Raw genomic sequence first — 15,979 nt, 5'->3', positions numbered from 1 at the left:
GGAACCATACCAGAACTGAAAGAAACGCAAGATCTTTGTTAACCTCTTTCAACGTGACAGAAAGGCCTACATCTCAGAAAAGAAAGGATTGACTCATGATCCAAATAACACGCACTGGTACTGGCGCATTGGACAAGCATGAGGGAGGTAGAGGATGGATGCCCTAGGAATGCGATCATTAGTTTTTATTGATGATGTAGATCATGTTTTTAGCAGCAGAATAAATTTAAGAGTATATAAACCCAAAATGCACCATAAACAAAGAATGCAACAATTTTAGTAATGTCAGTGGGTCGTCAGATTCATGCAGTTATTGCAATAAAATTATATACAATTAAATATTGTTGTGGTCTGCCATCAAATATTCCATTTCTAAACACGTGAGGATTTCCTCTGACATGCATCTTTTAAAATCCAAACCAAATGGATCCAATGTATGTCAACAGCAACAGAATTAGCCTTGTCTATTCAGTACATTTGGAGGGGATTTTATAATTAGGCGGTGACACCCCTTAATATGCTCTTGCTCCGCATTTTTCCACTCCATGTGTTGAAACTTGGACATCCCACTGCGATGATCATGGAAAAGACCTCGGGGTTCTTTCTGTCTACTATTTGTTACAAAAAAATCAACAACTAGAACAACAACAACAACAACAACAACAACAACAACAACAACAACAACAATAATAATAATAATACTTATAATACTAATAGGACTCTCCGTCCCTCTATAACTCCATCTCTCTCTCTCTCTCTCTCTCTCTCTCTCTCTCTCTCTCTCTCTCTCTCTCTCTCTCTCTCTCTCCATCTCTCTTTGGCCCTGTTATCCGAATGGTACGGGCCAAATCGTATTAAAATCCCCTCTCCTCCCCCCCCCCTCCCCCCGTCGCTCGCCATACCCCTCCCCTCCCTTACCTTCTCCCAGCTTCTGTCTTCTTTCAGTCGGACCGTGTTTTGCTGCAGTACACGGTATCCGTTAGAGACGGTAAAAAAGGCACACACAAAAAAAATAAAACAGGAGAAAAGACATCACGAAGGGACGCGTGAGTCGGACCTTAACGTGAACACCATCAGTGTGCAGAGATCCAGAACGCAGAGAACGGCGCTTCACGGGCAGAGCATCTGGGTGCGTATAGAAGCTGTTCCATTTTTTCCCACTGAACATATACACACACACACACACACACACGCGCGCGCGCGTCCAAAACCTAATGCAAAAATTTAGATGTCAGTATCTGTTATTTTCTTTTATTATCGGCCGCGTCATTATTTTTCTTCCAAATAACCGTCAGTGATTCACGTTACACCCAGACGCGCGCTCTGGTGTTGTGGAATGCTCGTGCATCCTTACTGACACACCAAAAACACCTTTCTGGTGGTTATGAAGTACGGGCGGAGGCTGTGCTGATAGGTAAGTCTGTATGCTTACTGTTCTGGGGCTGGTTGCCGCTGCCCTTCTCTCTGCTTCTCTCTCCTTCCCTCCCTTCCCCTCCCATCTCTCATTTCCCTTCGTGAGCTACCATCCGTCTTCTGCCTCTATTTCTGCATTGGGGAGCTCGCGCTGTGCGCACCTGCTTCTGTTTGCCGCGTGTCGGCGGGGCGCTCCCGGTAGCCCACCGGCAGGACCGAGGGGCTGCTGCGCAGCGGGGGATTGGGACAGTGTGAGTATGGAGAGAGAGAGAGAGAGAGAGAGAGAGAGAGAGAGAGAGAGCCATAACGGGTGGGTCTGTTTCGGCAGAAAACAAGTTGCATTGCGATCTCTCATTTTTTCGCTCTGTGCACACTGTTTACGCAAATCACGGAATAACAACAAACATTTGCCCCGTGGGAAACGCTATAGCAGACATCCGCGCTGAGGAATACAAGTGGAAACGCCATTGCCCAGCCCTTAGTGCGTTTGTGCGTACTCACGAGTGTGTGTTATGGCCCTCGTGTCTAGCAGCCTCTGTGTGCTGACTACAATATTGCGCGCGTGGCAAGGCCCGTGTGTGTGTGCGTGTGTGGCCTCTGTCTTATGAGGTTGCTCGGGGTGGATACTGAGTGGCGACAGGTTTCTCATGTTGTAAACGATTGAATGCAGGAATTCACTCTAGTTCCCCACCCATAGATGAATTTGAGCTCCTGTAAAACGTCCCTTTTTATTATTTGACAAATCGGTCATAGTATGTCCTTAGATTCAAATTGCCAATTCTGTTGGATAACGAATGCATCACCAGCGCAGAGTTGCGACAACTTGCAACAATAGCAGACAATGGGGACACCAAATAATTGCAGGTACTATCAGTTCTATCAGTGACAGGAACAAAAACACCTGAAATGCCAAAAATCGTGTTGAAGCACTTTATTTCTGCATGGATCAAAATACAGTGTCAAATTCAAGTGCATCTTTAGAATTATTAGACAGAATCTGGAGTAATAAACTGAACGATATTGGTATTTGTTTTACTGTACAAGGAACTTATACTTGTGACCCATAAGTGTGTAAAACAGTGCACAGATTGATATTGGGGTTGTGGCGAAAAAGCCTGTCTGGGATCACATGATAAACGAATTTAAGGAAATGTTTGTTGATTAATTATCTAATGCTTTGGTAATTAGATAATTATATGAAGCTTTTTGTAGAAACACATAGATGAATTAATAATAAAGAATAATTGTCCCTCTTCTTCACTGCTCAGATTATTGTACTAGCTCTATCAGTCTATCAGTCTACCTAGGGTTAAGGTATCTTTCTCTCTGTCTCTCACTTTCTTTGTGTGTGTGTATATATATATATATATATATATATATATATATATATACTAGCTGGAAGTACCCGTGCTTCGCTACGGAAGGCAGAACGCTAAGCAATATGGCAATAAGCAGTAAGCACTGAGCAGGACTGGATGATCAGAGATCAGAACGTAACGTCAACAAATAACGTACTACCCCTTTGTAGTACCGATACAGGGCAAACTACTTTGAAAATAATTTTTATCGTGCATCTAACATCTAATAAGAAACAATGTAGTAAGTTTCATTAGGATCCGTAATGTTATTTCGAAGAGTTTACAATGCGTGAGAAAATCGCGTTTTTCGCGAGTTAGCCGCGATCCAGGGCGAATTTTTCAAAACCCTTTCTTAGTGAGCACCTAAGACTCAAGAGGAAGGTATGTTCCAAATTTCATTGCAATCCATTCAGTGGTTTTTGAGATTTCGTGATGAGTGAGTGAGTCAGTCAGTGGTATTTGAGCTTTATATATATATATATATATATATATATATATATATATATATATATATATATATATATATATATATATATATACACACACACACTAGGGGTGTAACGGTGCACGTATTTTAACCAAAATCTTTTGTTAAAAGGCTTTCAATTCGGTACAGTTGTGCACCGAATGCAAAAATTTTTACATGCGGAATATATTCACAGTCAATTCTAAGTTTCTTCAGTATTGTATTAAGTGACGGTTTATTTTAAGTTTGTTTAGTCTCCGCCTCGCTCTTTGAGTGTATTTTATTATTATTATTATTATTATTATTATTATTATTATTATTAAACATGAAAACATACACATCAATTCCAGGGGTATAAAAAAGATAGTGTCTGTGGCTATGTACTCCATATCGGAAATTAGATTTGTTTTGCGCATGCATGAAAATGCTAAAGAATCCATAGGGCTGGCGTTAGCCGCTAGCCACTAAGTTGCTAGCAGCAACGCCTGTGCTATAGATTATTTTGCATTTTATATCCAGCTTCAAGAATTTCTCTTAAAAGGAGAAAATCCTGACAATTCCACATATCAGGGGAGTGAATAAATGAAGGATAAAAGGAATTAAGACATTTGTTAAAGTATGATGAAATAAGTAGAACAGTTAAGTGGATTATATTTAATTTTGACAGCCCTAAATATATATATATATATATAAATGTATATATATATATATATATATATATATATATATATATATATATATATATATTTCATTTCATCTTCCCCCGCTTATTCGTAATTCGGGTCGCGGGGGCAGCAGTCTAAGCAGATTCCCCAGACACTTCTCCATGTCCAGGGATCGGGCTGTCAAGGCCCCCGCCTTCGACTGCTGCCCAATCCTCTCAGCACCGGTCTCTTACGGTCCCTCCTGCAGGTGGTGAGCCCACGGGAAGGCGGCCCCACGTCGATCCAACGTCACGGTCCTTGATTTATTTTTCTCGTAAGGGTCCCCTGGAGCATAGAGGGTTAAGGGCCTTGCTCAAGGGCCCAAGAGTGGCAGCACGGCGATACCGGGGCTTGAACCCCCGACCTTCCGATCGGTAACCCAGCACCTTAACCGCTGGAGCCACCACTCCCCCTATATATATACATATATATATATATATATATATATATATATATATATATATATATATATATATATATATATATATATATATATATATATATATATATATATATATATACACACACACACTGGATGATATTACATTTGTGACAATTGACAGACGCATTTATACAGAGCGACTTACATTTTTCTTATTACAACTGAGCAGCTATGGGGTTAAGCTAAGAGGCCCAGGAGTGGTAACTTAGTGTGGCTGGGAACTCATGACCTTTGAATCTATAGTTCAATGACTTAACCACTAAGCACCGACCTCCCCATAATATAAGCAAGGATCTGAACTTTGACAAGGGCCAAATTATATTGGCTAAGGTTAGAGCACTTTCAAAACAGGTAACAGGTCACAAAACACAAGCACACACAAACCCTCCACTGGTAACATTCAAACCACCTGCCTAATATTGTGCGGGTCCTACTTTTTCTGCCAAAATAGCTTTGACTCAAGGCATGGACTTCACAAGATCTCAACAAAATGAAGGTGTGCTGTTGTATTTTGTTAAATGTTACATAAAAGATATATACTACAGCATTAACTCTGATTTCCTTGACCCAGGCACACTTTGCTAAAGTTCTGTGATGGTATGTTCATAATCAGGGTGTAAAGTTTTTTAGACATTGCAATCTCTCCCATCTCTCATTCAGAAGTATGTTTTTAACCTTAATTCTATTAAATAAGTAGTAGCTAGAGTAATAGTTAGACAATGATATAATTCACGTAACTAATAAACTGACCACAAAAGACAGTCTGCCAAATTGTTTGTTAATATTGATTGCAGGATTTCTTTAACCACATTTCAAGTAAAAAATAAAATAATACATTTTTTTTATCATAGAACAGTTTTTGTTTTAGTTTGTATATCAGCCAAAAAAAGTTTTTTAAACATTGTTTAGCTCTTTGAAGTAAAAAGAATAGTAGTAAGACTGAATAGATTAACTTTAACTAAATCAATCCACAGATGTCTCCTAACCACAGGATTTACAAAATAAGGCACAAACAACGTACAAGTCAATCTCTGATGCTCTTTATAAAATTCCATCTGCTTTGAAAAATGTATCAATGTATTGTTTTTTGAAAACACCAATATCCTGTCTTGCTTTATGTCCCATTTTCCATATTTTGTTTTATTTACTGTAAACCTGAGCAGATTAGAAGATGTCGATTTGGAATTACTTTAACAATGATTTACATTGCTGCACATTTTTTATTTTCTGTTGAAGAAAAACAGATTTGAGTGTGGTTAATTATGTGTTGTAACTAATAAAATCATGACCTTTAAAATCATAATTCTTTTTGTAAAAGACTTTAGGCTTCATGTTTTAGGCACTGAGATTTGAATGCTGCGCCACCACACACATAGCACGTGATACAGAAAGATCGATGGAATCTCTGAGACAGTTCATGATTATGTCAAAATGAATGTGTATGTTTGTGCGTGTGTCTGTGTCTGTTTTTGTAAGAGTGCACCAACAACTGACCAGCAAACTGAATTCACTAATATATGTTGGTTTTATGTGTTCCCTGTTCCTGTTCTGTATAGGTAGCCTTTCAGTGAGCATTGCACCTTCAGTTTTTACAAGGTTCCAGTGTAACGGACAGACGGATGAGAGAATTTTTACAAGTGAATATGGCATTTTCGTCATTCCCACTGTCTACAGTCATTACCCTGCTGCTTCTTGTGGCTTCCATTCAGAGCAACTCCATGTATGGTAAGAAAGTATTCATCTTGTTTTTTCTGTCCACTCTTTCATGTTTTTAATTGTTCGGTTAAACCAAGAGATTCATAGAGCCGTTAATAAACACATAGGACTTCCCTTTCACACTTCCAAAGGAATTTTAGCTCATACAGTCTCATAAATCTCACTGCAACACCGTTCATGTTCTTCAGATATCTTGTGTTCCTTCTTTATATTTTTTTTCTTGCTATGGCACACACAGTTTGCCTATTTTAACCCTGTTTTGTGTCTTGGGCTTAAATGGCCACTAGAGCTCATGTGCATTCTTACTTTAACAGCAGATGAGTGCTAATCTTTATTTTCTAATTTAAATACAGTTGCAATTTGCTTTATTGGCACAACGTATATACAGTATATGTGGCAAAAGTCTTCATACATATGGAAATTGATATACAGTATATATATATATATATATATATATATATATATATATAAATAAATTTTTTTTTCAATTGTACTTTATTTACAAAAACATTTTTTACCTGATTGCTATTTTTTGTTAACACAATTCTGGCTCCTATTTCTGAATCTCTACCTCTATTATAGACCAGAATACACAGCACATACTGTTAGTATGCAGCAAGTACTGGTTGTGTTTATTTGGCTTATGTTAATATTCTGTATGCTGGGAGATACATTTTCAAAATCATATCACTGTGCACTGTATTCACAATGTTAGATTTTATACTTTGAGATTATTTTTGTAGTTGTTACTTTCCCCATTGGCCACCCAATGAAATGGATTTCAGTTTTGTTGGGTGGATGAAAATGTTTTCATGTGATTTATTTGCTGATGTCTGCATTTTTTGGTACCCTTTGTTGTGAATTTCGTTCTCAGGCATGCCATCCATTCTAGGCTTAGCTTGTGGTATCCTGGAGATTGACATGAGTAAATATGCAATATTTTGTGCTTATCTGTGGGCAAAACCCAAGCAGATGTCTAATTTCTTTCTAGTTTCCAGACACTTACTTCAGCACAACATTATTTATTAACACTTTATTCTGACTGTAAAAGACCTAACAATAATTGAAATTCTCTCTTTAATGTTTCTGAAAAATCTTGTATATCACACCACGTTGTTTAGATGGACCAGCATTCATAATGAGGGTTGTCCATTCCATGCGACACTAAATTCCACATTACTAGGTAAAACTTACTTTCGGCTTCTCCCATTAGGGGTCGCCACTGCGGATCATTCGCATGTTTGATTTGGCACGGTTTTTTTATGCTGAATGCCCTTCCAAACGCGACCCTCCCTATTTATCCGGGCTTGGGACCAGCACTAAGAGTGGCTGGGGTTGGTTCCCTGACTGGGGATCGAACCCGGGCGGCAGCGATGAGCGCGCCCCATCCGAACCACTAGACCACCAGGGACCCTTTCCACATTACTAGGTTAATAACCTGAAATCGATGAATCCCGTAGAACTGTCAGGTATTCTGACCAAAATGCCATAACCCATTGATGATATTCCATGCCTAGTCCTGGATATATAACCACTGGCAGCTTTCAAGTATTCTGAACAAGCAGTGGCAATCAGAGTTTTCAGCCATCAATACATAAACAGAGGATGTTTTCTTTCTGCCAAACACCAACTGATATAGCATTTGTTTTCCCTTGTGAATTCCTTCACCAGTTCTTACCGTGCTTTATACTCCAGGAGCAGATTAGAGTTCGAGTATTGAGCTGAAAGATAAAAAAAAAAAAAAAAAAAAAGCTATCAAGATAAACTAGCACAATTCAACTGGCAAGTGCCTGAGTCATAGGGAGCAACTACAGTGCCTTGCAAAAGTATTGACCCCCCTTGGCGTTTTTCCTATTTTGTTGTCTTACAACATGGAATTAAAATGGATTTTTTGGGGGTTTGTATCATTTGATTTACACAACATGCCTACCACTTTGAAGATGCAAAATATTTTTTATTGTGAAACAAACAAGAAATAAGACAAAAAAACAGAAAACTTGAGCGTGCATAACTATTCACCCCCCCAAAGTCAATACTTTGTAGAGCCAACTTTTGCAGCAATTACAGCTGCAAGTCTCTTGGGGTATGTATCTACTAACTGCTCCAGCTCCTTAAAGTTGGATGGGTTCCGCTGGTGTACAGCAATCTTTAAGTCATACCACAGATTCTCAATTGGATTGAGGTCTGGGCTTTGACTAGGCCATTCCAAGACATTTAAATGTTTCCCCTTAAACCACCCGAGTGTTGCTTTAGCAGTATGCTTAGGGTCATTGTCCTGCTGGAAGGTGAACCTCCGTCCCAGTCTCAAATCTCTGGAAGACTGAAACAGGTTTCCCTCAAGAATTTCCCTGTATTTAGCGCCATCCATCATTCCTTAAATTCTGACCAGTTTCCCAGTCCCTGCTGATGAAAAACATCCCCACAGCATGATGGTGTTCACGGGGTGATGAGAGGTGTTGAGTTTGTGCCAGACATAGCGTTTTCCTTGATGGGCAAAAAGCTCAATTTTAGTCTCATCTGACCAGAGTACCTTCTTCCATATGTTTGGGGAGTCTCCCACATGCCTTTTGGCGAACACCAAACGTGTTTGCTTATTTTTTTCTTTAAGCAATGGCCACTCTTCCGTAAAGCCCAGCCCTGTGGAGTGTACGGCTTAAAGTGGTCCTATGGACAGATACTTCAATCTCCGCTGTGGAGCTTTGCAGCTCCTTCAGGGTTATCTTTGGTCTCTTTGTTGCCTCTCTGATTAATGCCCTCCTTGCCTGGTCCGTGAGTTTTGGTGGGCGGCCCTCTCTTGCCAGGTTTGTTGTGGTGCCATATTCTTTCCATTTTTTAATAATGGCTTTAATGGTGCTCTGTGGGATGTTCTAAGTTTTGGATATTTTTTTATAACCCAACCCTGATCTCTACAACCCTGACCTGTTTGGCGAGCTCCTTGGTCTTCATGGTGCCGCTTGCTTGGTGGTGCCCCTTGCTTAGTGGTGTTGCAGACTCTGGGGCCTTTCAGAACAGGTGTATATATATATATATATATATATATATATATATATATATATATATATATATATATATATATATATATATATACTGGGATCATGTGACACTTAAATAAAGTCCACCTGTGTGCAATCTAAGTAATTACATGACTTCTGAAGGTAATTGGTTGCACCAGATCTTATTTAGAGGCTTAATAGCAAAGGGGGTGAATACATATGCACGCACCACTTTTCCGTTATTTATTTTTCAGAATTTTTTGAAACAAGTAATTTTTTTCATTTCACTTCACCAATTTGGACTATTTTGTGTATGTCCATTACATGAAATCCAAATAAAAATAAATTTTAATTCCAAGTTGTAAGGCAACAAAATAGAAAAAATGTCAAGGGGGTCAATACTTTTGCAAGGCACTGTATATGGTTCTGGTTGTTCATTAGTGCAACTTTTATTTTTGCATTTATTAATCCAAAATCAGAAAGTGCTTTATCCTGGTCACAGCAGATCCAGAACTAATCCTAGTAAAAATGTTAAAAAGACAAGACAATTGAACCATGAGGAGATGCCAGTCTATCTTAGTATCATTGTATCATTTACAAACATGGTCACACGGCAGTTTAGTGTAGCCAGACTGCATATACACATATTTAGCGGAGCAACTAATGACAGACAGAACATGTTAAACAGACTGATATCTGAGTTCAGAACTAAACCAGGACCCTAGAGCTGTAAGGCAGCTGCATTCATCTTTCTTTCAAGCTAGTTTTCACCTATCAGACAATCTTAAAAATACACATATTTTCTTTATCTACTGTTCCAGGTGATTTTTGTAAACTCACTCTGTGTATGGCATCAGCATGTGTGGGTGACCAGTTCAGTACACATATTTAGAGGAGTGTTCTGAAGAAGATCAAAAACCATCAGAATATTTAAATATTGGAAACATCTTAAATTTTGGCTATGTGACTTGGCATGGGTTTGCAATGGTGATCTGTGACACTCTACTGCAATCTTTAGGTTTGTCAGGATAATGCTTAATAAATAAAGATCACAACTCAATTTTACATTGTTATTTTATTACATGAAATCCCAAAAGACATCTTTCAAGCATCTGACTTACCTGAAATACAATTTGGACTAAATTAGAGGTAATTAATTCCTGGGATATTTGCTGTTGTTTCTAGTCACTGGCATAGTAACTTCATGAATGTAGAGGACCTCCAAGCTTACTACCACACTATTCCTGAAGAGTCAGTAATCTAATGATGAAATATAGATCCCCAGATCTTTGGTAGGAGAATTCTTACCAAATGGCTCAGGAGTCTAAGGGTTCCTTAATTTATGTATGTCATTGTAGCATGTGTCATAATTACATTTGGGCATTTTCTGGCTGTACAGATACAATATGTTGCTTCTTTGTTAGTTTGGACCAAATAACGTTGAGATTGCTTTTGGTCACAGTGCTTGGTGGTTAATTCACCACAGGGAAAACAGTGAATATAGCACTTACACCCCAGCTCATGGCATACAGACACCTCAGAAACTTTTAAAAAAGCAAAGTAAATTCAATTGTTTTTTTTTTTAAGCACTACAAATATTTGGGTTTGAGATAAAAAAAAAATAAAAATGAACATGAGAACAGATTTTTGTTTTATTTACCATAGGATTTAAAGGAGGTGGCAGACTAACTTTTTTATGGGAGCAAAAGTATTTTAAATAAAAAATTATATTGGTTGACATATCCCTAGTTTGCAATAACTGCATCAAGCCCACTGACATTTGCAAACCACAGCTTCTTTTGTTTGTTTTGGTGTTTTTTTTCCTTTAGTCACCTCTTTAGCATGCGAAATACATTCGCAATTAGGTTAAGGTCTGGGGATTGACTTGGCCAGTCTAAAACCTTCTACTTATTTCCCTGATGAAGTCCTTTGTTGTGTTGGCAGTTGTGTTTTGTGTCATTGTCTCATTGCATAATGAAGTTCCCTTCTAATAAGATTGGATGTGATTCTCTGTAAACTGCCAGAAGAAATGTTTCTCTAGACCCGTGATTTCATTCTGCTGCTACCATCATGACTCACTTCAGTAAAGATTAGTGAGCCTGTTCCAGAGGTGACCATGCAAGTCCAAGGTATAACACTACCTCCACCCTACTTGTCCAATGAGCTTATATGTCAATCATGAACAGGTCCATTTCTCTACCAATATGTTGGCCAATTTAGCACTTTGGTAGCAGTTAAATCTAAGTTAATTGTAATTTATTATTATTTTTTTTTCATAGCTTTCATAAATTTCGTAATCATTTTCTGGTGGTTTTCTTAGCAGACTATTCCATAGCTGGTTGTTAGTATATTTTTCTATTTCAGAACATTTAAAAATGTTGTACTGGCTATGCCCTATGCTTGTCAAATGAATGTGATCAATAAGCTCTCTTTTCTCATCTTTAAAAATGTTACTTTTCTTTCTTAGACAACTCTGTTTTAAACAATGAACAGGACACACCTGGGCATCAAAAAACACCTGGGCATCAAAAAACAACTGTCAATCTCAAAGTTCAATATTTCTGATTGGTGGGATCAGACGGTGCCATATCATAAGTTTGTTAAAACAGCAAGACATTTCAGGAAATGAAAAAATGTCATTTGTTTACTAATGCTTTTGAAGGGGACTGTAAAATCCGAAACTACCCTATTTTAAAGAAGTGAAGGGGTGGGCATGGGTGTGAAAGATGTGCGCCTATTTTTTGCTTTATATTGTATGTATGCAAGACACTCAATGTGTAGCAATTAATAATGAGATATACTGAAACTTTGCTGGAATCTGCTTTTTTTATTTATTAACATTGCCTGCCTTGGTTAAATATTAAAGATTGTGTTTAATATTTTCTGTATTCAGATTTGTTTACGTTTATGTTTTATGATTATTTTTAATAGTTTTCATTAGTTCTTTGACAGTATAACAGAACATACCTGTTAATCAATGAATCATCAGTGTGAAAAGGTTGAGAAAGGTCTGGTGCAGTTTAAACTGCTTAGTGGTAACAGTTTTTTTTGCTATTGGCAAATATCCTGCCATACTCCACAGGAGGTTTAGTCATGTGAGATATATGTGGATGTGAAGTGCTTGTCGTTGTGAACATAAGCGGTCTGAGTGTTTTCACAGCACATTTGACTATCTGCCATTAGGGACATGAATTAGGGAGCCTGTCATTCCTTCTGAGATAATATAATGTGCATCTTAGTGCATGATCAGTAATCTAATAATGAAGCAGCTTGTGATTCAGTACAGTATTAAGAACCTAAGCATGCATGCAATGTGATGGCACTGGTCATTGTGTATGGGGTTAATTTTTACACAGTCCCTGTAAGCATTACATAGTAGCAGTAAACATCTTTGTAAATGGTTTATTATATGAGAGAATTAGTTTGTATATAGCAAGTCATAGGAATAGATGACAACATATCACTAGTGAAGTTAGTATGGTATTTAAATTGCTGTTGTACAACTATATTGTTTGTATGACAAAATTCACATTTTTTTATTAACTTTTTTTACTTCTGCCAAGGACATAAGAGCATGTTCAGCAGTTGAAATGTTCTTTTAAGTAACAGCATGTTGAATTTGAAGATGAGCAATTATCTATTCAATGCTATTTTTCCCAAGAATGCAACAAAGTAATTATTTCACTCGAATCACATCAATAGTGGTTCATCAAGTGAAATTGGAATTTTTTAAATATACACTGGCGATCAAAATTAGAGAACAATTTATAAACAATTGAACAATTCTGAAATAATGTCATCTCCACTGCTCAACAGTTGAAGGAGTTTTTGTCCTGTCTATACCATGCTACCAGAACACCTTTTCCACAAAATAACTAAAGGCGTTTCCAAAAAAAACATTATTTTGCTGAAAACACACTAATCAAAATTAGAGAACAGCAATGACTGTAGCATGGAAAAAGATTACAACAAAATTTTCTGAAGGTTACCACAGTCAGCAATTAGTAGGAAGTGTACAGGCCTCTGCTCTGAATGACTTTAGCACATCTGCGGCCACAGGACAGCACTAGTCTCTCACACTGCTCCGGTGTGATTTTGGTCCACTCTTCTTCCAGTCTCCTCCACAGTTCGGTGACTGTAGTGGGTTTCTTGGCCATAACTTTGTCGCCAAGGATTTTCCAGAGGTTCTCTATTGGGTTGAGATCAGGACTCTGGGCAGGCCATGTTATTATTTCAATCTTTTCAGTTTCAAGGAACTGCTTTACCCGTTTTGCTGTGTGACATGGAGCGTTGTCCTGCATGAACACTGCGGGCTGATTAGGCGATGAACGCAGGGAAGAAACCATATGTTGTTGAAGAAGGTTCTGATAAACATTTGCATTCACTCTGCCATGTAGCTGTATAAGAGGCACAACTCCTGCTGCAGAAAACATGCCCCAAACTATGACACTTCCTCCTCCACTTTTCACTGACTTCTTTACACACTTTGGGTTCAGTCTTTCTCCAGTTTGTCGCTGAACATAACGATTCCCATCGGACCCAAATAAATTAAACTTGCTTTCATCACTGAAGTGAACTTTGGACCAGTTCTCCTCTGTCTTTGCTCCTCAGCAAAGCTTAGTCTAGCCTTTTGATTCTTTCTGCTAATAAGAGGTTTGGTCACTGCAGAGTGGGCTTTCAGTCCAAATGCTCTTAAACGTCGAGACACTGCATGACGAGACAGATCCTTACCCTGTTCAGCGCTGAACTGGAGATCAATTCCAGCTGGAGTGTGGAAACGATTGCCCATTGAGATCCTCCGCAGTATCCTGTCCTCTTTTGTATTTGTCTTCCATGAAATACCAACCTTCTTGGCGGACTTGAATGAGTTTGTGATGTTGTAAAGATTCAATATTCTTGAAATCACAGATTTGGAATGACCAACTTGTCTTGCTATGGCTGATAGGGTCATCCCTTTGGCCTTCATCTGGACAACCTGCTGCCGGAGGCTTTCAGTCAATTTAGAACGGCCCACCATCTTGCAGAGTCAGTGACACTGGAAGTTAGGCTGCCAGTTAAATAGGGGTTGACAGATAATCAAGGAAATTAGCACCAGGTACCAGATTAACACCAATAACTGGGGGGTATCTGAAAGTGTTCTCTAATTTTGATCAGTGTGTTTTCTGCAAAATAATGTTTTTTTTTTAAATGCCTTAGTTATTTTGTGGAAAAGGTGTTCTGGTAGCATGGTATAGACAGGACAAAAACTCCCTCAACTGTTGAGCAGTGAACATTATTTTAGAATTGTTCAATTGTTTATAAATTGTTCTCTAATTTTGATCGCCAGTGTACATTTCTGGAATAGATCATCTTTCTTGGAAGCCCCTTATTAGATTGATACCACCTGGAATCATTTATGTCTAGCATCTTTTTTATTTAATCATGACATGAAGTCAACATTTAACAAGAAATAAACCAGGTATTATCTCATCGTTATAAAAGGATATATGGTGTTAAAAGGCATATTTTCCTTTCAAAGTCATTTTAATTAATTGGTGATCTGTGGCTGCTAGTACCTCCTGTTCTCTGATTTAATAAAAATCTGAGTTAATCAAAATTTTTTAAGAATGTGACTTTTAAATATGCTATAACCCACTTTAGTTGTTAGAGAAGTGGACAATTTAAGTTACTGAAATGTAATATTACTGAAAACTAGTGATATTTTTGGAGTTGTTGTGACTTGATGGCTTCAAACTTTTAAATTTTCTTCTCTGTATGTAGCTCATGCATTGATGATGCAAAAATAAATGTATTGGTGAAGCAGAGAATTCATCTTTTAATCTATCAATGTAAACAAAATGTTTTTTTTGGGACTTTTTTACTCTAATAGAAATAATTTTTTGTTATGCTTTTGCATCTTGGTGTTCAGTTCTTTTTTTTTTTTTTTATCTTTTTTTTTATCTTTCAGTATTCATGGTATTTTGGTACTTTGTGTTGCCAGAAAAGTATCAGATGCTGTGTCATTCAAAAACAACAGTGCAAGTGAATTGGAATGATATGAAGTAACTAGGGAAATTAAGTGCCATTAATTTAATTTCTGGCCTTTAGCAATGCAAAATCCAGGATAATACTCACAATTTTCAAACAGTTCAGTGAATTGACAAATAAGCCATGTTCATGCTGAGTGGAATTAAACAATTAAAAAGCATTTCTTGAGTAAATATTAAAAATTTTACATTTCTTAATATCCTTGCTCAACTTATATGACATCATGACAAAGAATTAGTTTCTGCAATTATGTGTTCCTGATCTTTTTCATTTTCATCAAGTAAAGAAAGAAACTGCCAAGTACAAGATCACTATCACCCCCTATACATGCCCACACCCTCAGAAATAATGAAATGAAACTGGGGATCATATGTAGTAACAGATCGACTAGGGGACTTGGTTGGATTGATAGGGGATAGATGGAAGAAGCTTTAGATGGATGGATGGATGGATGGGTTGCCATTCACCAATCCATCCATCCATCCATCCATCCATCCATCCAAATCAAATCAAATCAAATCAAATCAAATCAAATAAAATTTTATTTGTCACATACACATACATACAGAGTACGACATGCAGTGAAATGCTTTGTACGACTGTCCAGCATGAGGGAATAGGATGGGGGGAATAAATGAAACAAAGAAAAAAGAAGGCAGATAAATATAGAGAATAAACTATGTAAAATATAAAATACATAAAGATATAAAGATATATATAGGCAAAAGTGTATATACAGGGTATGCTTATGTACAGTAAACAGTAAATACATAAGGTGGTTGATGTGATTGTCCTTAAAGTGAACGTGTGCGGTATGGTGTGGTATAAAGTGAACATGTGCGGTATGGGGTGGTATAACG

General features: G+C 37.7%; 1 protein-coding gene across 1 annotated transcript in view; it reads left to right on the top strand.

The window, feature by feature from the left end:
- The first annotated feature begins 889 nt into the window (after positions 1 to 889).
- cadm3 (cell adhesion molecule 3) overlaps positions 890 to 15,979 on the top strand; it is a 97,744-nt gene continuing 82,654 nt past the window's right edge. The window contains exons 1-2 of the mRNA XM_083525974.1: positions 890 to 1,129; positions 5,940 to 6,108. Of these exons, the coding sequence (XP_083382100.1) occupies positions 6,003 to 6,108 (106 nt within the window). The 5' untranslated portion in view covers positions 890 to 1,129; positions 5,940 to 6,002. The remainder of the gene's footprint in view (positions 1,130 to 5,939; positions 6,109 to 15,979) is intronic.

The sequence above is a fragment of the Silurus aristotelis genome (assembly GCF_946808225.1).
Source record: "Silurus aristotelis genome assembly, chromosome: 22".
NCBI classification, from domain to species: Eukaryota; Metazoa; Chordata; class Actinopteri; order Siluriformes; family Siluridae; genus Silurus; species Silurus aristotelis.
Note: the sequence above shows the minus strand (reverse complement) of the source record. Positions and strands in the feature narration are given on the sequence as shown.